The 24,984-nt window shown below is 37.2% G+C and overlaps 1 protein-coding gene across 2 annotated transcripts in view; it reads right to left on the bottom strand.

The window, feature by feature from the left end:
- LOC137283442 (long-chain-fatty-acid--CoA ligase 1-like) overlaps positions 1–24,984 on the bottom strand; it is a 56,366-nt gene that overhangs the window by 7,884 nt on the left and 23,498 nt on the right. Inside the window, exons 2-16 of one of the 2 annotated variants that reach the window (XM_067814932.1) lie at positions 22,232–22,383; positions 20,608–20,722; positions 14,029–14,096; positions 12,369–12,470; positions 11,705–11,804; positions 11,340–11,512; positions 10,951–10,983; positions 8,025–8,076; positions 7,076–7,146; positions 6,876–6,959; positions 6,177–6,311; positions 5,031–5,113; positions 3,372–3,522; positions 2,112–2,184; positions 942–1,030 (exon numbers count right to left, since the gene is read on the bottom strand). In XM_067814932.1, the coding sequence (XP_067671033.1) occupies positions 942–1,030; positions 2,112–2,184; positions 3,372–3,522; positions 5,031–5,113; positions 6,177–6,311; positions 6,876–6,959; positions 7,076–7,146; positions 8,025–8,076; positions 10,951–10,983; positions 11,340–11,512; positions 11,705–11,804; positions 12,369–12,470; positions 14,029–14,096; positions 20,608–20,722; positions 22,232–22,378 (1,476 nt within the window). In that variant the 5' untranslated portion in view covers positions 22,379–22,383. Of the gene's footprint in view, positions 1–941; positions 1,031–2,111; positions 2,185–3,371; positions 3,523–5,030; positions 5,114–6,176; positions 6,312–6,875; positions 6,960–7,075; positions 7,147–8,024; positions 8,077–10,950; positions 10,984–11,339; positions 11,513–11,704; positions 11,805–12,368; positions 12,471–14,028; positions 14,097–20,607; positions 20,723–21,853; positions 21,996–22,231; positions 22,384–24,984 lie in introns of those variants that run through there. The other variant, XM_067814933.1, reaches the window with a different exon arrangement.

Raw genomic sequence — 24,984 nt, 5'->3', positions numbered from 1 at the left:
CCAACGTGATGCTAATAATATAATGACAACATTTCTCTGCACCAACTACATTTCAGTCTATCATCTAGAAACTTGACTCTTAACATTCTCACTGAGCTTACTGTGGTAAAAGAAATTTAATTTGACTCTTGTTTTCAAATAGGTAATTAATATACTACTCAAAAGAAGCTAAGGACCACCAAATTCTTTCAGATTATAGTTAATCTGCAATGGCATGGATGTAACATGAAAAGGTTGGGTGGTCCTTGTCTCTTCTGAGTGGCATATTATTAGCTTTGTTTCCTCATTTGTAGTGTAATGCTTCTGAGCAATATTCCATATGAATGATGCTAGCCTAAAAATAGGCTCTGGACCTTACAAACCAATCATTGTGAGTAGGATGACACGCTGTCAATCAAGTCACAGAGACTAGGGGACATAATTTCAACTGGAGTGAGTGAGTATAGCTTAACACCGTTTTCAGCAATATTCCCGCAATATTATAGCAGGGGACAACACAAATGGGCTTCACGCATAGTAACCATGTGGGGAATCGGACCCAGGTCTTCAGCATTACAAGCTTTAACCACTGGGTTACACAACCACCCTGAAATCATTGTAGTGAAATAGGTTCAGTGAGTTACTAGAATTACAGTTCAGTTTTAAGCAAATAGTTATTTCCGGCAGATTGGAAGATGTTCACAAAACTACATATTAAATTTCTGTGACATACAGTCACTGGTGTGTTGAACTATGATGTGTAGGACGTTTGTTGTTTCCGAAGTATCAGCTTGGTTGCTTGTATTATTTCCTTATTTTTATGGTTTCCATTTGTGTCAAACCTTAAAGTTTTTAAATAAGCAACTTCAGCTTCAAGACAACACAGTACTTGTACATTCCAGCTTTTGGTCAAAGCACTGGATTATTTTGGTAAGGTAGTAAGTTCAAATGGTATGACTTACCTCCCCTTTGTTGCTACCGGAGTAGTACTCCATTTCAGCAACATCTGCCAGCTTGATCTGGTTGCACACCAGTGGAGGTCCAACGTTACCTGTGAGTGGACACAGAGTTTACTTCCTTGAACAAACAGGGGTTCAAATTTTGGGGGAAAAGCCACTTGCCACATGGCAAGTGACTTCAAGAAAAGTAACTTGTCCTGACTAATTTTCCACTTGCCCTGATTTTATGACACAATGTTTGATGTCAATGTTTAATGGACTATTTATCATAGAGTGATAAATTTCAAAGAATGATAGCTCTAAATTACTATTTTTGCAAAAGGTAATAGCTACATTATGAGCAGATATGAAATGAAATGAAATCCAAGTTTATTTAAAGTTTGAAACCATAAGTGGAAATTATCTAGTAGTCCATGGACAAGATATCATTTTTTGATTGCCCGAAATGAAAACTGATTAGTCTTAGACGTCGGGAGATGGGATTATTGACAAGCCCTAGTTTCATAATTGAAGATGTAACTGTTCATAAACATTGAGTAGGTTTGCTTTTCAACAGCTTTTAGCAGACCCCAGAAATAATGAAATAATGTCTTTTCTAAACAAATATACTTATGTTTTGTTGTGTTGCAACATTCATCTGTAAACAAAGTTTTGGATAAGAGTGACTGAAATCATGAGTACCAATTATCAAGTACTCATCCTCAAATTACCCAAATATATAAAACAGTATTCTTGCCTGTTGCAATGATATAATGTGAATATTTTATTTATGTTTTTGTATGCTTTCATGTTCTTTATTATCATTTTTGTGTTATTTGACAATACAATTCTGTTGTTACTCCACTCTGCAGTGACTCTGGGCCAGCTCACTAACTAAATAGGGGTGGACAGCATGGCTCAACTTAATCGTGTACTCATTGAGTCTGTCTTTTGTGAGGTCTGTCTTTTGGGAGTGAACCCTGAAACGTAATTTCAACTTTCACCTTCACAGGTGATCATGATTCACTGTAGTACCCAGAAGGGATAAAACTCGGAAATTTTAGTGAATATACTTTTCAAAGGACCCTAAGGCCATGAGACTGGGACACCACAACCTAAGACTGAAGGGTGGTACTTAAACTGACTTCATGCAATGGCAAGATAAAGATGCAATGTTACATATGCAAGTCCTACCTGTGAGATGATCTCCAACTATCTGTAACGTCGCAATAGCTGAACATTCTGTCTGTCCATAGCCCTCCAAGATCTGAAAAGACATACACACCGACATCACATCCTCTTCATGTAATTATATTTTTCAATTACCCGTAGAAATGCTAATGCTTGTGTCATAAATTGGTTTAATGTTGTTATGGCACAGATTTGGGGAGACATTCTAAAATTTCAAGTTTCATCCAATAAAAAACATATTCTTCTATTAAGAAAACAATGCAAGAATATATATGGTTTTGCCTTAATTTACACAATACTTCAGTCACAGTTTGGATGGGGGATGCAGGATTTTACTGAACAGTCTGGTTAATGAGCAATAATAAGTGAATGAAAACAGTAACAAATATTGTATTGTTTTCTTAATTCTTCCTCATAATATACCTGTACAATTAAACATCATGAACACAGAGAATTTATTCCAATACTGACGCCAAAGGCCTAAAATACATTTTTGGATTAACTTTCACAATCTGCGCAAAAATACACAATAGATACCATGAATTATTCCATGCAAAGGTTGTCATCTATATGGACTTTATGTGTGATATATACACATATCACACATTCATTTCATGTGTTATGCCAAGTCTAAGTTCAGATTTAATCATTATCCATCTTAAGTAAGAACTGACCAATATCCTAGACAACATTACCCTTATCTGATTCATAATGTGATACTATGTTACACATGAATAATACATGGTAATCATCTTCCACAAAAGATAATCCATTCATGGCATATAAGGCAGAGTTGCCTTAAATATTCTGTACTAAGATAATGGCATGTTGCTACTGCTAGTACATAACAGCTACACCTAAGTCTTGTGATGGCAGACCTAATACAAACAGGAAGATCTGATGATAAATACAATTGAACAATTAATAATATGGATTTTAGAATCGAAAAAGTTACAATTAATGTTATCAACCGATTAGCTGTACAGCTAAAGGTAAATAAAGAATTGAAAATTGAAACTGAATTGAGGAAGTTATGTGATACAAACTACCAGTCAGACATTAATGTCTTAACAGTCAAACCTTTTACTCACTGTTCAAGACAAACAAGTGTATGAAAACATATATCTGATTGTCATTAAAGCAGTTTATTTTGTTTGAACCCCCATACCTATATCCCACAAAATTAAGCCACCTCCAAATGTATTCTAAACTGCCCTGGTTGCAATGCAGTGTTATAGGTTTAACATTTTCATTGGGACTTACCGGACACCCTACACAACATCTGAGAAAGCCAAGGACTTTAGCGGACAATGGTGCTGAGCCTGTAACAATGAGTTTGACCTTGCCCCCAAGAGCTTCCTGGACCTTTCGAAACATCAACGTATCCCAGATACTCGTCTTCCGGATTACACCTCTGGAACACAAGAACATTTCATATTATCTTACCTCACACACAAATGTCATTTTCCGATTGGATAAATGCTCTTCTATTATTTCAATGTACCCCACTTACATGCACCGTACAGTTCAATGCCAATGGCAACTCATTCAGTGCTGCGTGGTAGTACTTCAACTTGAACAACATTGAATCACGCATGATTCATGGAAATATTCCGATGTTTTGCAAATGCAAATCGATGGTAGGAAGATTACTCTCTCAGTTTCTGCAAAATCTAGCGATGGCTATGAAACATTTTGCCTTGCATTCCAATAAATAAATTTTGAAAATTTGTGCAAATGTAGTCCCTGTGAATACTAAGAAGGGAATTACACCATGGCAGCTTTACTAAGACAATACCTGCAGGAAAAACAGCAAGATACAAGATTCAAATGAAGTGATTCACACAGGGTGGCTGAAGTGTATGATACGATAACCATGCTTGAAAGAGTTAAAAATTAACATTGAGATGTTTGGTAAGATATATATGTTGTTCACTGGTCACTCAGGGCCCATGGGTTGATGTACCCTTGGTGTTTGTTTGTGTTACATCAACCCATGAACTGGTCTCTCAAGGCCCATGGGTTGATGTACCCTCAGTGTTTGTTTGTGTTACATCAACCCGTGAACTGGTCTCTCAGGGCCCATGGGTTAATGTACCCTCGGTGTTTGTTTGTGTTACATCAACCCGTGAACTGGTCTCTCAAGGCCCATGGGTTGATGTACCCTCAGTGTTTGTTTGTGTTACATCAACCCGTGAACTGGTCTCTCAGGGCCCATGGGTTAATGTATCCTCAGTGTTTGTTTGTGTTACATCAACTCAGTATTTTCTAACTCAAAAGCAACACATTTTGCCCCATATGATGCTTAGAAAGATGATATGACACAAACAAAAAGTGAAGCTTCAATTTCACATACCTCTAACAGACGATTTTTAAATTTTCAGCATTATGGTTCCTCTTGTCATCTCTTTTTGGTGAAAATGTACTTAATCGACGAAAATATATGTTTCTATTTATATTCTAGAATTTTAAAAGAATTTTCTTCAAATTTAAGAGAATTTGTAGTACAATCTTGAGTAATTTGAGTAATTGAGGCTAAAATTCACAGCAAATACGATAAAATCGTAGAAGTTGGCACCCTGCATTATCTTCAGCACCAAAATGTACATAGAAGTTCATAAGTCAATCCTGTCTCCTAAAGAGTATGTATGCATCATGCACCTGGCTTGTGAACTCCGCAATTCAATCTTAACCTCCCTAGACTAATCAACACTTGACCACTACATCATATGCCTGACATACTAAAAACAAATGGAAAGTGGACACTAGACAAAGTTCATACTAGACAAATATTATGGATAACAACTTCTTTGTTTTGTGAGCACTCATTTTGGTGTAGATTCTTGTAGTGTTGTCAAGCAGTAATACATTTGTCTACAATGTACTTCCCACCTTCTAAAAAATGCCACTCAAAGAATTTACCTTTTCAGTTCCTTCTCCTTTTCTGCCAGAGCAATGTTAAACAGGAACTTTTTCACAGGACTCGCGTTAACACCTGACATAACCTGGGATAAAAACATCACAATGGGAATTGGATTCTTCTCACTGTTATGAGAGAAACATTCAACATGCTTGATTATACATGATTTTGTTTTCTGCATGTTCACAGTACTGGAGTAATCAATATTCTCAAGGGTTCGTATCTTAGCACACAAGGTATAGAGAGGGTATCAGAGAGTAATATTTCAGCAGTATCACGGTGGGGGACACCAGAAATGGGCTTCACACATTGTACCCACTGGGGAATCAAACCGAGCTGAGAGTGAACAAGAAGGTACATACCTTATCATAGAACATATTGAGAGGGTACCAGAGGATTTGTACCTTATCATAGAGTGAGTGAGTGAGTTTAGTTTTACGCCACACTCAGTAATATTCCAGCTATATGGTGGCGGTCTGTAAATAATCGAGTCTGGACCAGACAATCCAGTGATCAACAACATGAGCATCGATCTGCGCAATTGGGAACCAATGACATGTGTCAACCAAGTCAGCAAGCCTGACCACTCGATCCCGTTAGTTGCCTCTTACGACAAGCATAGTCACCTTTTGTGGCAAGCATGGGTTGCTGAAGACCTATTCTACCCCGGGACCGTCACGGGTCACCTTATCATAGAACCTATTGAGAGGGTACCAGAGGATTTGTACCTTATCATAGAACCTATTGAGAGGGTACCAGAGGATTCATACCTTATCATAGAACCTATTGAGAGGGTACCAGAGGATTTGTATCTTATCATAGAACCTACTGAGTGGATACCACAGGATTCGTACCTTATCATAGAACCTATTGAGAGGGTACCAGAGGATTCGTACCTTATCATAGAACCTATTGAGAGAGTACCAGAGGATTCATACCTTATCATAGAACCTATTGAGAGAGTACCAGAGGATTTGTATCTTATCATAGAACCTACTGAGTGGATACCACAGGATTCGTACCTTATCATAGAACCTATTGAGAGGGTACCAGAGGATTCGTACCTTATCATAGAACCTATTGAGAGAGTACCAGAGGATTCGTATTTTATCATAGAACCTATTGAGAGCGTACCAGAGGATTCATACCTTATCATAGAACCTATTGAGCAGCCTTGGCACTGTGGGGAAGACCGTGGGCTGCAGCTCTTTGATGTCATCCATCAGTTTCCTCACATCCCCCTGGAAGAAGCCTACTCTAGCTCCATGCAAGTAGACATAGGTCTGGAAGGAAGGACAAGTTACCATGACAACACTTCCTGTCTGGAGAAACCGTCAACAACATTACTCTCTACAACCTCCTTTACCCTCATACAATGACACTGATGAAATATTCAAGATGAATGAAAGATGGGTACCTAATTGTTTCTTTCAAAAAAAAAAAAGACAGTTGTTGAAAAGTTTAAAAGACATGCTTACATACTCAGGCTGTAAGTAAAAGAGTAGGTTGAAGTTAATGCTGCTTTAAACAGAATGGCGGTTGGATGTTGAAGGAAAACCACAAATGAACAAAGGCTTAACATTTAACTTCTTGAATAATGAGAGAGTGAATAAAAATGTATCGTCACATCAGCAATATTCTAGCCATATCGTAACGAGTACAATTAATTACAAAACTACATATTACACTTCTTGAATAAACCTGAACATGTCATAAAAACAAAGAAACTAGAGACATATCAGGATTTCAACCAAAATCTTCAAGAGAGCACAGGAAATTGATGTATCTTTGTCGTAAAGAAGGAAAACTGTTAGCAGAGGACTTCCACACCAGGTTACATGACCCACCTCTAACAGTCGTTCGTAGGAATGAGCTAATGGCAAGTACGATATCATAACATCCGTTGTCTGAATCACCAAATCAGCCGCTTCCTAAACACACAAAAACATACAGTTGTCAAGGTGCAGGGAGAATTGAGAAAATACATAATAAAAAAACAGGAAGTTTCTTAAAATTCTGTTCCATACTTGCTTCCACAAATACATACCAGATGCGTTTCACAAGCAACCACTATAGACACAACTCCTTTGTGTGTCAACATTGCACCCTTTGGAAGACCTGAAATTACACATGTAGCTATGAATATTCAAATTATGATGATGATAGTCTGATGGTCTTCATAAAATGTCGTACAGAAGTGAATGAGTGAGTATAAATTCAATGACACTTTTAGCAATATTTCAGCAATGGGAGACACTAGAAATGGCCTTCACATGTATCCATGAAGGGAATCAAACCCAGGTCCTCAGTGTGATGTAAAAATGTTAAAATCCATTGGCTACAACACCACCTTCACATATTACACACGAGGTGGCCAAGTCTCCTCTCCTCAATCATGAATACAATCTTACTTTCATTTGCTCAGCTCTCAAATCTTACTACTTATTGGTGCCCAAACTTGAGTTTTGAATTAGGAAGTTCTGTCAGAGCGTTGCTCGTATTCTGTTTGGTGCCATACTTAGCAATATCCCTATTTCATGACTTAAAGCATAAATAATCCAAACTAGATCAAGCAACCAAGAAAATGATTTGGGTTTAGTGGTTCATCCCCATGTTTGATCCTATGACTGACATAAAAATTCAATCCCTGCAAATTGTACACAAAAACAAGCAGTCCCCTAAGTCTGACCACCCAATCCTTTATACCTGACCTTTGAAGCTTGACCACCCAATCCACAAAGTCTGGCCATCCAACCCACCAAGCCTGACCACCCAATTCTTTTATGACAAGCACATGCCAGTATCAATATTTTGACCCCCAAATCACAACATGTCCTTATTACAAGAATAGGACAAAGAGGGCCCATTCTACCCCAGAATACCTATTGAATCATTATTCCGCAGATGCTTCTTATTGTGATTATTACTATTCTGGTTTATATGGTATACCAATCACACATATATTCAGTAACTCTGATCCCCCAGGGAAGACCAACCTGTTGTTCCACTGGTGTAGCATATGATGCACAGGTCATCGGGGGTTGCAGGCTGCAAATACAACAACTCCACATTAGTCTTGTAAAAATTTATCAATTGTCCTCATGTCCTACAAAATACCTTGTCCATATAATTCCTAAATGAACTTCTAAAATACCTTGTCCATGTTCAGCACTTTTTAAAATCCAATTTCACATTTATTTTCCCATATTCCATGTTTTCTATCAGATCTGCTGTAGGGTTTGCGGCCAATTGTTGAACAGCAATCAATTTTACTTCCTTTGATGTGCAATCTACTGAAGAACATACAACAGTCATCACAGGATGACATAAGGACAGATCTGAGGTACGTTTGGAATGATGTTTGCTTATTTATACCCCACTTTCAGGTTGTTGGCATTTCAGACCATCAGTTCCACAAAAATAATGATAGTGATAATGAAAATAAATCTGTTGAGTATTTTTCAGGTTCTAAAATCATCACCAGGTAACCCCAACATTGAGCTGAATCAAGTTTCCTGATGTACACATGATGGCCATATATGTTCTCTTCATTCATTTTCAGCAAAAGTCTAACTTTTCAGAATGAAATCAAAACAAGGTAAAAAAAACCCAAAACAACATAGAAATTGGAAATATACAAATGTCAGTTTGTTTCTTACACTGTCTGGAGACCCATTCCTGTGGGAGATTCAGGCTTTTGACAAACCAAAAACATTCTGGATGAATTTAAGATCGGAACCAGTGATCATTATATTCTGAAGCGCCTAACGAACGCAATGCTGATGAACAGATTGAGGTGACAGAGGAATGAAAAATACCAGATCATAGCTAAGAGGTGAATAAGGAAGAATCATAAAACTGTATCAAGCTCGTATTATCTGTATTTTACTTTCTGTGTCAAGACTTCGAGAAAAGCACTAAGTTGGACTGGGGCCATCACCACTTTTAGGACAATACCACGGTGGGGACACCAGAAATTGACTTCATTCACTGCACCCATGAGGGGAATCAAACCCAGGTCTTAAGCATGATGGACAGACACTTTCATCTTTTGGTTACCCCACCACCCAAGATGAGGTGTGCAGCTCTTATCTCCTTATTTCAAAAATATGGGAGATAGTTTGTCAAGCAACCTGAGGAGCCTCGGAACATGGGGGCACTACTATTCTATTCTTTCTATGGTACATCAAACTGACATTCAGTTATAGGAAAAATATGACAGAAAATCACATGAAAAACTAGTTAATTAATTAAGCTAAAAAAAGTTTCCCTATCAGAATCATCTAAATGAAATTTGGTCAACACTACTTGATCACTGTCACTGTCTCTGATCTAAACACTGCAGCTTTTCAAAGGTCACACATGTGTAAGTGCTCTCATCACAGACAAGTCTTTGCTATTGACAACACTGAACCGCTGTACACTGTAGACTGTACAGACATCAGGTACACAAATATCAGCCTTCTCGGACAAATACCTTGGCCAACAACTGATAAACTGTTATCACGCCACACACAAGACACCCATGTGACATCAGGCCATGTGACAAAGTACATCACTACAGCCAGTGTCACTGCAACTAATCTGTATACAAGCATATGTCCCGGTTCCACTACATGTGAAATATATCCTGGTTTGTTGTTTAATGCTGCACTCAGCTGTAAGATGGCTGTATGGGTTGTAGGGAACAAGTGAATGTACAACATTGGCACAACTGCACAAAACACCCAGACACCTGTCCAAGCTAATTTTACATTAAGATGATAATCAGTTGTGAACCTTGATCTTATTACCCCAAACCTCTGAAAACAAAGTCGTTATAAAATAGAGAGACAGATTTTTGCATTATAATCCAAAGGTAACATTCATAAACCTTATTTTTTAACAAGATGCTGATTTTCTTTTCAAACCATTCAGTTAAAAGGAAGTGAGTTTCAGCAAAATCATGGCGTGTCAACTTGGAGAATGCCCTAAAATGATGCAGGTCTCATGTCTACTGCTTTGATGAATTTCATTAGCTTGGCATGTTGCTGATAATACATAATCAGGGCAAGGTTTAGAATAAGGCCTTGATATGGTTCTCCGGCAGGTCCAAGGGATACAGATCTGAACGGTAAACTGGGGTGAAAGCACCAGATGCATATAATGTCTGCAATAACAGATTTGGTTTGTTTGTTGTTTAATGCCAGTCAGCAATATTCCAGCTATGTGGCAGCAGTCATGTCTGGATCAGAAAATCCAGAGATCAACAGCATGAACATCGATCCATATAACTGGGATACGATGACGTGTCAATCAAGTCAGCAAGTCTGACCACCCGATTGCCTTTCATGACAAGGATGGGTTACTGAAGACCAATTGTAACCCGGAACATCATGAGTACTGTGATGCTAGAAAAATTGTAAAGATGGACACATGATCATTGTTTTGTTTCTTTAGTATTTGACACTAGAAACCTCAAAATATTTTCCTTTCAATAATAGGAACTTAAATAACCTAACTTATATGCTTAATTCAATAAATGTGGAGTTATTGTAAACAGTTTGAAATCATTTAAATATAAATAGCAATTTCTTCAGTTGTGAAGTATTCTTTCTCAAAATTTCCATTTTCAAATACTCCTCCCTAAAAAATACCACTCAGAAAGATCAATAAAGCCATGGCTATCTCAGTGTTCAATGGCCCTCCACTGATTTGTCACGATAAGTGATGCAAAACCCAGAATAATGTTAGCATTATTATTCTCCATCTTATCAAGCACCCAAAAGGTTATCTGGTCCACCATAGGATATAATCATAGACCTTCACCTTGAAATAACAATCATGACACCAGCACTATACTGTGTGGTAATGTCAAGGTTATCTCAACATGTCTCCATGGTTTTCAAAATAGTAACTGCCAGTAAGTGCAGACAAACTTACCTTGTGTGGGTGAGGGTTATCTTGACCCAATTTCTGCAAAAAAATAAGAATACGTTTTGAATCAAATCCTCTAACATCAAATTTGAAAGTTCTTATACATCTAATTCTTGAGATAGCATAGGATATGAAAATTCGAACTGAGTTTCATTACTACAGCAAGTGAAGTGATGTGTTTGTTGTTTAGCTCAGCACTCAACAGTCTGCTACTAAACGAACCTGAATCAGACAAGCCAGTGATTGGTGTCATGAGCATCAACCTACAGAAATGGGAAATTATGACCCACCAGCTGATCTTCTTCGTTGACTCTTCAAACAAGCAGGTGTCAATAAAGATCAACTCTGCCCTGGATCTTCAAGGAATGACTGCATCGCCGTAGAAAGTAACTCACCTCTATTTCAGCCCATGCATGTAGCTTGACTCCCAAAGAGGATGCTCTGGTTTGCATCTCTCCACTCAGCTTCTCCATCACGATGATGTGCCGGATGTTCTTCGTTTCACTAAATCTATCTAACAAGTTGCCAACTTTCTTGTTTGTATCACAGATAACTGCACTTATTTCAGCTGAAATGGAAATGAAAATTAGATATTACTTGAAACATTCTACAGCTGTGAAAGACAAATCTAATATGTTCCAATATAATTTGAAAAAGGAAACTGGAATTAAAGCAGATCAATTATGCAAAATTCAATTTAGGTAAGAATCATGTCAGTCACTTTGTCTTTTCAATAAGTAACTCTGATAGAAGGAGGTACCTTGGTTGATGATGAAGTTGCAGGCCTCGACACCCAGGGTGTCATACAGTGGCACACCCACCATGGAGTATGTGTAACAGGCCTGCTCAAATATCACATACTGAAATATACAACAAATGTCATATCACATACTGAAATATACATCTTACGTAATATCACAAACTGAAATATACATCCTACATAATGTCATATACTGAAATATACATCCTACATAATATCACATACTGAAACATACATAATACATAATATCACATACTGATATATATCTTACATATCACATACTGATATATATCTTACATATCACATACTGATATATATCTTAAATATAACATACTGATATATATCTTACATAATATCACATACTGATAAATATCTTACATATTACATACTGATATATATCTTACATAATATCACATACTGAAACATACATAATATCACATACTGATATATATCTTACATATCACATACTGATATATATCTTACATATCACATACTGAAACATACATAATACATAATATCACATACTGATATATATCTTACATAATATCACATACTCAAATATATATCCCATATCTATGAAGTAAACCCTCAAACCTTGCACATGAACAGTAGATATTTCTACAAGACGCCATCATTACTTTGAAATCAGAAAAGCCTGACTTACCTCTGGTTTGTTCTGGGAGTAGATTCCAACATTGGTGTTATTTGTGGGTGAGAGGCCCAGCTTGATAAGTCCTGCCCCAAAGTAAGATGCTCGCTGCAATACCTGTAATGTCAAGCCATGTTATCATGAGAATTGTGATGATGATGATGATGATATTTGTACAATGCACATGTGAATGCAACTAGTACATGCTCAAGGCACTTGAGCGTTCCCTTTATCAACCGGTGTATGTTTTCATGGCATTTTTTGAACCAACTCAACCTGCTGGGGAGTATTCAACTCCAGCAGAATGTTAACCACAGTGAGTTATCACAGGCTCATTCTCTAAAGGTTGGCATTTGGGAGAACTGGAAAACATAGTCAAAGTATTCTGTCCAATGATACTGCACGTTGCCATACCCGCAACTAGGTGTCTGCACGTGTTCGTGTGTCCACAATCTGGTCACCTACCATCAGTGCTGCAGCCAGGATTTCCTCGGATGGGGCCAACTGACCCTTGATATTTTAAAATGTGGACCAATAAGAGAAATTTAGAAAATAATGTGTCATTATGGTTACTCTAAAACACTTACAGCTAAACATACCCTAAGTAAAGTTTTCAACTCACATTGTTTGATAAACTGTTCTGCTTTTTTTTTAAAGGGATGAAAGCCAAATCCCTACTTCAGCTTGTCATAAGAAAGCCAAGCATATGTAGATAACCACAACAATAGAAACTTGTGTACCCACTGACTGGGCCTTGTAGCCTCTGTTTCTATTTCATCTGCTTGGTCAAGATTTTCATTAATATCAAACGTATCTTCTGAAAAAACATCGATAGCTTTGCTATTTCAACTGTCTGCTTCTGATGGTTCATTGTCGCTGACAAGTGACATTTTATTTCTTTTTATTCCCTGGTTTTCACTTGTAAAATAATCTGTTATCCTTCTCTTCGGTATTTTGACGTCAAACAAACCATGAAACTTTGATGATAAACTCCATACAACACATCAAGCTTGACGGTTCACACCGCGAAACAAGCTCCTTACATCATATTAATGCTCCACAATGCAAAATACCCAAACTAGCAATGTGAGGAGCTAAAGAAACCTTGTTTATAGTGAATTCTTTCTGGTTACGTGTTTTGTGCTTATTACTGACATTTAGGTAAGCTGATACTGTTTCCCAAATTACTGACACTGTTATGAAATAAAATAGCCATTTAACAAAGGTAACTCCGCACCTTATGTGCAAAAATGCGCATTACATTACATATCTGTGCCAAATTTGGCACACACATTTATGGATAAAGTGCCAAGATATGTACAATTTGCCAGAACCCCGCAATTACGCAGTCTAGCTGCAGCACTGTACCATCAGTTGAGTGGGTTCTTTTAAGAGCACGGGGCTGTGTACTGCACACTAGGTGTTGTGACAACACAGAAAGAACCTGCAAGTAATGTTAGCTCCAAGGATTTTGCACCCTGTCACAAGTGGGGATGGATCTAGGCACCTTTTGCTTACTAGCACTGTGCCTTGGACAGCTCGTCCCCCTTGTACACCTTGTGTACATGTACAGATTCAAAATGAACCTCCTCTGAGCAATGCTCACTGAGTATGGATTTACACTGCTATACTGCACTATTCCACATGGCGACACAGAATGGACAATTTTACCTACATCATCATAGTTGATCCACTTGTACGGTTCTGTTGCAGAGGGCTTCCATCCAAGACATGGGCCATTATCTATAAACAGAAAATGTCAAGACATCTGAACATGAAGTAGTGCAAGACACATACACCATTATAAATATTGCAATATTTTACTTATATACACTTCATAGTCATATAAACTGTAAACATTTTGTGGATTTTTTTTCATGCAATTGTGTGTCTTTTTGGTGTATACCTCAACATTATGCACGCTCAACCATAGTCCAATAGGTGATGGTGGTATGTAAATAATTAGTCAATCCAGGGATTGATAACATGAGCAACAATCAATGTCTTTAAGTTATGGTGACATAGAGTCAACTAAGTCGCTAAGCCTAACACTTTATTCAGCCCCTATGACAAGAATACATTCACTGGTTTCACATTAATTTTCACATTAATATGCTCTGCGCATGCATAGGGTGTGTAAAAATATCCACTGGTGTATTTCTGGTTTGGTTGTAAGTTTGACCAATAGTGTAAACACACTATAAAGAAAACAAAAATCAAAACCAAGACATAGTTTTATGTTGACTGCAAGTGACCTCAATTCATCTATGAGACTAGTTAAAGAAATAGCTTAATTAATGTGAACAAGCTTTTGTATAAACACATCTCAGAACCACCATCCTTCCTGCACATCCCCTTCTCATATCTAAAAAACATGAGATTTTTTATGCACTTGCAGGAAAAATAGGACTACAATTATTGAAAACAAAAATTAAATTAAATGGAGGCATGTACTCAGCAACGAACAGTTGCCATACTTAAAAAGTCTTCAGACAGTTATTATTTACAGTGTATTTACTCTATCAGTAAAGCATAAAACTAAACCGGAAATACGCTAGTGGATATTTTTACATGTCCTTTGCATGCACACAGCCAGTCAAAAATTAATGTGAAACATACGAATTGTTTGGGATCTAATTCCAGCCGACATATGTTCAACAGTGACACTGACATAACCTCACATTATCTCCATCAATGAACACAGAAATAAATGTAGAACAATTCATTGTGAAAAGGGATCCTATATCTCACTATCGTAAACATATGATTACAACCAAACTACATCAATCAACAGGAATCAATTATCCAATTTTAAACCCTCAATCGCATTTATTGTTCTGAAACATATCACTGGAAATCAATACAAATTTTATTTATTAAATACATACACCTGCCCTTTCTGCATTAAACTTCCAACAAAATTGTTCCCATTTGCTATCACTTATTGCTTGCTGTACACTATATATGACTGAGAGAGCACCTGTCTATACAACACTACAAAACATATAACAGAACATGAAATAGTTGTTTTTTGGCATCCTGTATTGTTTTCCTGGATCTAAACTTGACAATTTAAAATTTGATAAAAAGAAAAACATGCTGTGCATTTAAACGTTTACAGATATACCGTACCAAGAACATCTTAAATTTCAGACTTCATCCAATACCATCTGTCTTTTTACGCCAATAAAACATAAGTTCCCCTCCCTCAGACTTTTAAACTTGTATTTTCTTGTATTGCTATAAGTGAAACAAAAAATGACGTTTATTTTGTATTACATTTGTATGCAGCATTATAACACACTCAGCAGTATTCATGTATTAAAAGACACTCAGGTGAGATACTCTAACGTTTGGATTTTGTTTCAGAAATAATATAGAACTGAAAACTGAAACTGAATATCATTAATTCCACAAATTCACATTTGACTACCAGCAGTAATGCATTCTTGCTGACACTTGTAGAGGCACACTTACTCACAATTTCAAGAGCTGAGCTATTTGCTCTTTTACCATTACCTTTCCACTGTTCTGAATTTTTGGGACAAAGGCTTCTTTATATTTGAATATCATAAAAATGTACAAAATAACCCTTTGAATACACTTTAGTCCTTAAATAGTAAGTTTCAAAAACATAAACATACAAAGTTTAAATCTTCTTTATCCAAAATCATGATCTTAATCTAATCTGAGCGTTTCACATACTTTCAAAATAATTATCTTGTGTGTAACACACTCAACATGATACCTTGACCTTCAACAGTATTTGGCCCAAACACAAGTTCAAGGCCACTGTCATGTGAACAATCATCTGACTCATGTTGACAAATTGGCTTATCCAGAACCGTCGACACACAGATATGTCCTAATATTCTACACTCATCTTCAAGTCTGCATACACAAAATAGTACTCACATGATCCTTTGCTTAACAGTGAAATATTAACTGAATTTGATTCTTTTCCTCAAGTATACAAAATAAATGAAATTCACACCCTGTTTAAAAACCTCTGTACTGTCTGATCAGTTAACTGAATCACCTGAAGTACAATTACCTTAACTTATACTCCCATTGTTATTACTACAACTACAATAATATCAATAAATATGTTGGATTCCAATAATGACATCTCATGCTGATGATTCACAATATGCAACATCTGCCTCACACAATCAATGAGGACATTCAAATGAATAATTAAAAAAAGAATAAAAGCATTTGAGAAACCAGCTGCAGCCTACTGTGTTATTTCAGTTTAAAATACAGTTCCTCTTTCACGTGAAAAACACAAAAAGAGGTCATTAGAATATATGAATGGTGCATGCTCAACTGATCCGATTTGTTCAGCTATCTATTTGAACAATTTCTGTTTGTACCATGACTTGTTCACGCTAAACATCCTCGCTGCAACACAGACGATATAAAAGAGATGTGCATAAAATTTATCACTGCTTTGAAAAACAAATGACCATCCCAAATGTACTACTTGTCTCAGACCCTGAAAAAGAAATAATGAAACTTCCCAAGTTATGTCTGCAAAACTTGAGCAAGCCTAGATGTTTTCAGTGTCATTTTTAAATCAAGATTCTTAGGACTTTTCATAAAATTATCAGTTTTGGAGACAAATATTTTCACTTACAAAAATAAAAATATGTGACAGGATCACACAGATAGTCACAACTTCAAGAGGATACTTGTGTTTTAATTATGTTTACTTTGTTGCTTGCATCTAAGCGTTAAAATCTCCTCGTTACAAACCCAGCCATTCAACTGCCTATGCCCTGCATGATAAGTCATCACAACCCTTGCAGGGTTAAATGTCAAGTACCCACAAATGTAGAGAATGGACGCAGAAAAGTAACGCACAGCATCCACAGGGATGGACAGTATTATTCACTGTACCCACAATATATCTATGACTACCCTGTTTGGTTTTCTCTTTCAGAGCATTTACTCTTATCATTTCACTCATCAGTCAAATTGGTTTGTGATTCATTCTTGAAAGAAATGATGGGACATACAGTTCTCTGAACTGTTACTTCACAGGAACATCATATTATCTGTAAGGGCCCATTAAAAAAATAATTAAGAGTCTCCCATGTTTGTGAAAAGAGGTAAAACCTTGCCCAAGTCAAACTTAATGTAAATGTGATCTATATCCACTGTCAAGGATGTCCGTATATTGACTATAAAACATCATGATGATTCTTACAACACATTGTGAGTGAGTGAGTTTCATTTTATGCTGCAATCAGCAGTATTCCTGCTATATGAAACGTCTGTAAAAAAATCGAGTCTGGACCAGACAAGTCCATTATAAACATCATGAGCAATGTTCTATGCAAATGGAATATGATCACTTGTGTCAACCAAGTCAGCCAAACCACCCAATGCCATTAGTCACCTATTATGACAAGCACGGGTTGCTCAAGACTTATCGTAACCTGTAACTTCAAGGTTCGTTTCACGTTCAGATTCAGGAACATCCTACTGATCCATGACCCTATCATAACATGATACTAACAAGCTGCAGTAATGGTGAAGTACAGTGGAAGCTGGCAAAACCAGCATCTGTCCAATCAGGCAAGTTGGCAAAACTGGCATAAAAGTTCAGCCCCATCCATGGCTTGAACATTTCTCATCAGCTCTACAATCTGGAACATTTCCTAAAACAGATTATTTCTTCTGTCCCAATGAGTGCCGTTTTACAGAGGTTCAAGCGTACAATTATGCTTCTGAATTTCTATATTCTATATTTTGTGTCTTTCCAATACAGATTCTTGTGTTTGTATGAAATGAACACTGATATAGAAACAAGCATGTGTATTCAAGCATCACATGGAAGGAATAATAAAGCTGAAATAATTCGTCGACTCTTAATTCCAGACATGACCCATTCATTTTGGCTTGTTTCAGCAGCTCTAGCTCCATTAACTGAACAAAGGGAATATCTTCTGTTTTCTATTCTTAAAAAGTTGAAACTGAGTGCATCACAGTTAATTCAGTTTGGAACAGTTTTTTGGTTGCATCACTGCATGTCAGATTACCACGGCAAAAGACAGAAGTGATGGTCTTATTTCAGATACATCAAAGCATGTCAGATTACCACGGCAAAAGACAGAAGTGATGGTCTTATTTCAGATACATCAAAGCAAGTCAGATTACCACGGCAAAAGACAGAAGTGATGGTCTTATTTCAGATACATCAAAGCATGTCAGATTAACATGTCAGAAGACAGAAGTGATGGTCTTATTTCAGATATCTCATTGCATGTCAGATTAACATGGCTGAAGACAGAAGTGATGGTCTTATTTCAGATATCTCATTGCATGTCAGATTAACATGGCAGAAGACAGAAGTGATGGTCTTATTTCAGATATCTCATTGCATGTCAGATTAACATGGCAGAACACAGAAGTGATGGTCTTATTTCAGATACCTCATACATGTCATATTAACATGGTAGGAAAGATAGAAGAGATTGGCTCAAACATCTACCACTTAGTGGACACCCAGGAGTATGGGAATAGTGGTGGGAAACATGGCAGCATAAGCAGGGTGAACCTGGATTCAAACCCTGACTAGCTATACCCAAAACATTCGTAGCCCTACAAACTTTTAAACGTGTTGGCTATGGTCAAAGTTAAGAATTCTTAAGGACCATAACCATGCGTTTCTGGTAAGATTAGACCCGTGAAGGTTCGGGGAAGAATAGGCCTTAAGCAACCCACGCTTGTCATAAGAGGCGACTAATAGGATTGGCTGGTCAGGCTCGCTGACTTGGTTGACTCATGTCTATTGCACAGATCGATGCTCATGCTGTTGATCACTGGACTGTCTGATGCAGACTCAACTATTTACAGACCGCCGCCATATTGCTGAGTGCGCCATATAGCTAAACTAACTCACTTTAATGAGATTCAATGGTCTTTGCACAATTGGACAGCGTCATTCTGTAAACATCTGAATTTGGATATTTCTTTTGTGTCACAAATTTTTCTCTCTTGTTTCTTTCGTGATTTTAACCTGGCACTTGATTGATGATGTCAGGTGGAAGTATGCGATGTCAAATATAGATGTGTGATATGTCCCTAGCATGAAATCATACTCAGGTCATGGTAACTAAATGCAGGGGTTCAATTTCTTCTTTAAAAGCCGCTTGCCACAGGGCAAGTGACTTGTCCAGACTAATTTTCCACTTGCCCTGATTTTATGACACAATGTTTGATGTTAATGTTTACTGGACTATTTATCGAAGAGTGATAAATTTCAAAGAACGATAACTTTACTCTATTATTAATGCAAAATTTAATAGCTACATTATGAGAAGATATGAAATGAAATCCAAATATATTTGCAGCTTGAAACCATAAGTGGAAATTATTGAAGAGCTCATGGACAAGAAAGATGCCATTACTTGATTGCCCGAAATGAAAACTGACTTGTCCCGGGCATCAGGTGATGGGATTTTTGAACCTCTGCAATGTGGAGTTGCAGAAGTGACATTTAGAAAGGCTATGTAATAAATATAGACCTCATGGGAGGAGACAAATAACTATCTGTTCATCTGTTGGTGATGTAGTTTATACTCCTCATATTAGCCTGCCAACCTTGTATCGTGGTATTTTACATATCCACAATCAGAAATAAAATTCCGAACTTATGAGGCCTATCTTATTGAGAAATCCAATTAAAATGACATTTTGATCAACACGTTTGTGAAAAAAGTATTATTTTAACTTTGATAGCTTTTTAGCGAAAGCCATTAGACAAACAGAGCCGATTAATATTTACAAATGGAAAGAACTCCATCGTATCGCGTAAACAATAAAATTCATTCCGCACGCAGGAGATAAATATAGCTCAAGACATGACTTCCGCAATATTTGGAGTGGGAAGGGTCATATAGGAAATGTAAATGTTATAGCATGTATTGTATGGATGGGGATCAGACAGATTCCAGATCTTAATGCTAATAATCCTGCTGGAGAATGCTTATGGAGATTTGATACATGCCGTTGGTTTAAAAAAAGTAAACAAACCACGGACGTTAGGCTGTCGATTTACATACAAAATCACCTCTAAGAGACATAACTAGCACGCAAAACTGGAAATACTGATTTGCTGCAATACCGTGAAAGCCACGTTTTGAGGTCCCAACTGACATCCCACTCCAAACATACAGATTCCAAGTTAACCAGTCCACAACAACAACAACAACTACAACATCAAAATCAACAACAGTATACATACTGGAGAGTCTTGCTCCTCTCTTGAACACCTCATGAAGTGTCCTGGCATCTTCTGTCTTGTACTCAAGCAGTTTTCCGTCTTTACACAGGCGGGAGATACGTGCACGATCTTTGCCCTGAAACAATACGAGACAAGATCCGTGACAATCTGACATCTATCATGATTTCCATCAGTGTCCAAACTCAGTCTGTACCTTCTGTCACATCTACATGTTTCAAGCCAATATGTGGCACAAACTTCTGAGAATACATTACAAACACAAAACATGCTGCATGGAACACTATGAAGTACTATCTTTTTAACATCTTTTGACCGAATTTTATTTGAGAAACCTTAACGTTTGTTATGTCTGGGTAGACATGAAATCCATCAGAAAATATAGGCAGTGTGAAAATATGGACTGTGGTACTGAATCTACAAACTAGTGGCAGAAGTCTCACACTGAGGAACTTCTGGAAAACTCATAATTTATTTGGAAGTGAAAAGATGCTGGGTTTTTTTTTTCAGACCAGACTGCATAATACATATGTAACAGTCATTAGGTTAATGAGGTTATAAAAATAATACACACTTCCATCTGGACAGAGTAAAACAAGATCTGACTGAACATGCTGATAAATGGTGTAAATATAACAGAAATAAACATAGTCCATATTGTTTGCCTTTACCACTGAACACCAATATATGTACAAGAATAATGAGTACTGAACACATAAACAAAAATGGTGATTAAATGAAGAAAACGTTTATTCAAATCATTTTCAACTGTAAATAACTGATTATCTGGCCTTCATCTGGCCAAAAGAGCAGCATGCAAATACCCTCAAAACTGGTTGTAATAATTCAAAGCACTTACATCTGACAAAGAAACTTAAATTTTTATACTATGTATGAATGCTTATATCAACCTAAAACCATGCTGAACTTGTTCAACAGGTTTATAACACACATGACTGGCAATGCTGTGAACTAGATAGTAGACAGTAGGTCATCCTGCTCACAAACAAACGTTCAATTACACTTCAAAATGCTTTCAAAAGACCACAAAACTGATCAAAGATGACTTCGTTGGTCCTTAGCACATGTTGAACAGTTGTAAAAACACACACAATATGTCGTGTTTGACAACTGTGGTCAATACCATAAACGTGTATGTATCATGCTACTGTTGATGCAAACACATTATTGATCTGAGCATGTGCCAAGTGTTCTGAAGTGTCTAAACACAGATGCACAATCAACTTACACCTAACTCCTGAGACTGGTAGGTGAGTTCTACACTTGGACGGATTCCCCGAGAGATGTTATGAGATCCTTTGGCTCCCATGACCAAGCACGTTCTATGGAGTACTTCACCTCAGCATGTCCATTCAGGTCATGTGACTAACAATGGCCACTCAACCATGTCACTGTTTACTACAACATGAACTCTGAATGAACAGCAGGAATGTAGGAGGTGTTTACAATGAACTGGTAACTTACTAATCAACTAACCGAAAAACTCACCAGTTCAACTCAACAACATCATTAATAATACATGCCTTCAATCATTGATGAACAGCCTCTCAAGCTGTGAAGGCAATAACAAAACCTGAAGCTGATGGGTCAGTCACAGCATACTTACGGGTATTTCTGCGGACTGATTGTCCATATCAACTGCAAACTTGACATGGTCTGGTCGGGCGTAGTAGACGGCAGCTGTGGCAAGGGCACCGACAGTGACGGCCCCCGCCCCTGCCAACTTCAGGTAGTCCAAACTCGTCATGGGCATGCAGTCTGGCAATATACAACAACAGAAAAGCTATAAATAGACTGCATGTGAATCTGGCTTGTTCATGCCCACAGCACTACCAGGATCAATATGGAGTATTGATTGGCTTTAAAGACAGGTAGCAGTAGACTGGCATAGTCATGTTATGACTGACAACAGTATTAGGGCGGCCAATGAGATTAATTGATAAAGCTAGTTCAAGCCAGCCATTTGACATGATGAAAGAAAAACTGCAGAAAGATGTGCTCAGGAACGAAATGAGAGATACTTTAGGTATACAGAGCATGGGACCTTGCTCAACAAAGTCTCCTTAGGTCTTTGAATGTCATTTAGAAGTGAGACACACAAGGAAGAGATTTTTATGGATGCCAACTTATACGATTATCAGGAACACAACGTTTCAGCGGATATATGCCATGAAAAAAGTAGGGGATATTGGATTTACAAGATTGATAAAATGCAAAGAATGAAGCCAAGGAGGAAAGAGATGATGAAAAGAAATTAAGAGAAAATGTGACAATTTATTCCATTACTTTGGAATTATTTCATCGGTATGGATATATATTACTTTTTCTCACATGCACTGGCATTGGCTAGTGGTATGCTGGCAAATGGAACATCCCTTACTTCTTTGATGGTATATTTACTCCTTCATCAGGTGATGAAACATTGTCTCTATAATTATATAGAAGTTGAAACCCATAAAACTCTCTGCCATAAAGCTTCCTTATTTGTAAGGTGCTAAACAATGAGGGTTAAGGGCAACAGGGAAGGGAGGGTCTGGAGTCTTGTATGGAGATCAGATATTTAGTCAGCTAAAACCTATCAAGTTCTCTTTAGAATTGATCTTTAGCAACCAATGCTTGTTGTAGAGTTGACTAACAGGATTGGGTGGTCAGGCTCATTGACTTGCACACTGTTTGACACATGTCATCCCAATATTGAGCAGACTGATGCTCATGCTGCTGAGCACTGGATAGTCTGGTCCAGACTTTCAGAAACTGGAAATATTGCTGGTATATTACTGAGTGTGGTGTAAAACAAAACGCACTCACTCACTCACTAGTCAGCTAAAGCAATAAAACCAGATCCTTACTAACATGACAAATATGAGCTACAGTTTCTTTTCAGGAAGGAAAAAACACACCAAGCAAATATGTAATTTTGTGAACATTTGGGGCAGACAACTCTTCAACAGTCTGAAGTGAATGTCTCTGTTCAAGCTACCAACAGTACTCTTTTAGTGATGAAATTAAGCATGCAGGTCCACTGCTCCTTATTATATACTTGTTAAATGTATAATACTTAGAGGCCCCTGAAGCTTAAGGACCCCTTTGCTGCTCTCAATATTGAACACTGTCATGTCAAATTTGTCTGAAATGTTGCTACTCTGAACAGAGATGTGTTAACTGAATCTTGTAGTTACACTCACTTGACATAAACAATGTTTACTTATGAGTGTGTCTGCAATCTATTGGTCTCATAAGAATAAAAATGTCATTCAATATTCTTTACATAAATGATTATATTTACACAATTTAATAATAATAATAATTTTGGTCAAACATTCAAATATATTCAGTGTTCACAAATGGTGTTTCAAAGTAACAGAACATCAGGTCCTGTAAGTTTCAAACGTCTGTCTGACCCACAGAAATTCACTGGACCCATTGAATATAATTTCACATTTATATGGATCAGGTTTATCATCCTCAGTGTTTATTCCAGCCCTTCTATAAAGCTGACCCATGGACCACCTGTCCTCATATATGTGGGCTGTGTAGAAAATATTTGTTTTCTTCACTTCATTTTTCCATGACCATTAAACTCAAGATCATAATGATTTACCTCAAAAGTCAAACATTCCTCAACAGACCTGTTGTTCAAACAGAAAATAATCTAAAACCCTTACTCAGTAATCCGAAACAGACACAGCATATTCTTTTTAACTTTTATCTTGTGTCATTTTGTCAGTTTTGGCAACAACAAAGAAAACTTTTGTTCAATGGAAGAGACCATCAAAGAAGCTCCTCTAAAATCATTCTCCATGCATTACAAAATGGGGCAAACTGGCAGCACAGCAGGATCGCTTATATCTTCCTGTAAACCTTTTGCACTGAATACCCTTATGTGAATTAGACCTGTGAAAATATATGGCTACTGGTTCAGGCAAGTCGGGCATGTTATAGAAAACACATTTCAAATATTTTCAATGATATAATGTTTGAATGTGACATCAAAAACAAGCGAGTTTTACATCACAGAATGTGGCGTCGGTTTATACATAATTGAGTCTGGATCAGACAATTAAGTGATCAAAAACATGAGCCTCGGCCACAATCTGATTTAAGAGAAAACATCCTACCAAAACACTGGGAGTTTTATGCCATTTTTCACAGTGTCCCTGGACTATCATGCCATGGCACTGATATAATAATAGCATGGGGGTCCCATCTTGTATGTCTGTATAGGTACTTTAACACCTTATGAGAACACTGTGTGAGCACTGTTTTATACTGTAGTATTCCAGGGTCATCATCCACAAAGCATTCATAATTACAACCTATTGTAACTCGATACTTTATCATAGGCTTATGAATGACATA

This window comes from Haliotis asinina, chromosome 5 (genome assembly GCF_037392515.1).
Source record: "Haliotis asinina isolate JCU_RB_2024 chromosome 5, JCU_Hal_asi_v2, whole genome shotgun sequence".
Lineage (NCBI taxonomy): Eukaryota > Metazoa > Mollusca > Gastropoda > Lepetellida > Haliotidae > Haliotis > Haliotis asinina.
This window is presented reverse-complemented; position numbering and strand designations above follow the sequence as displayed.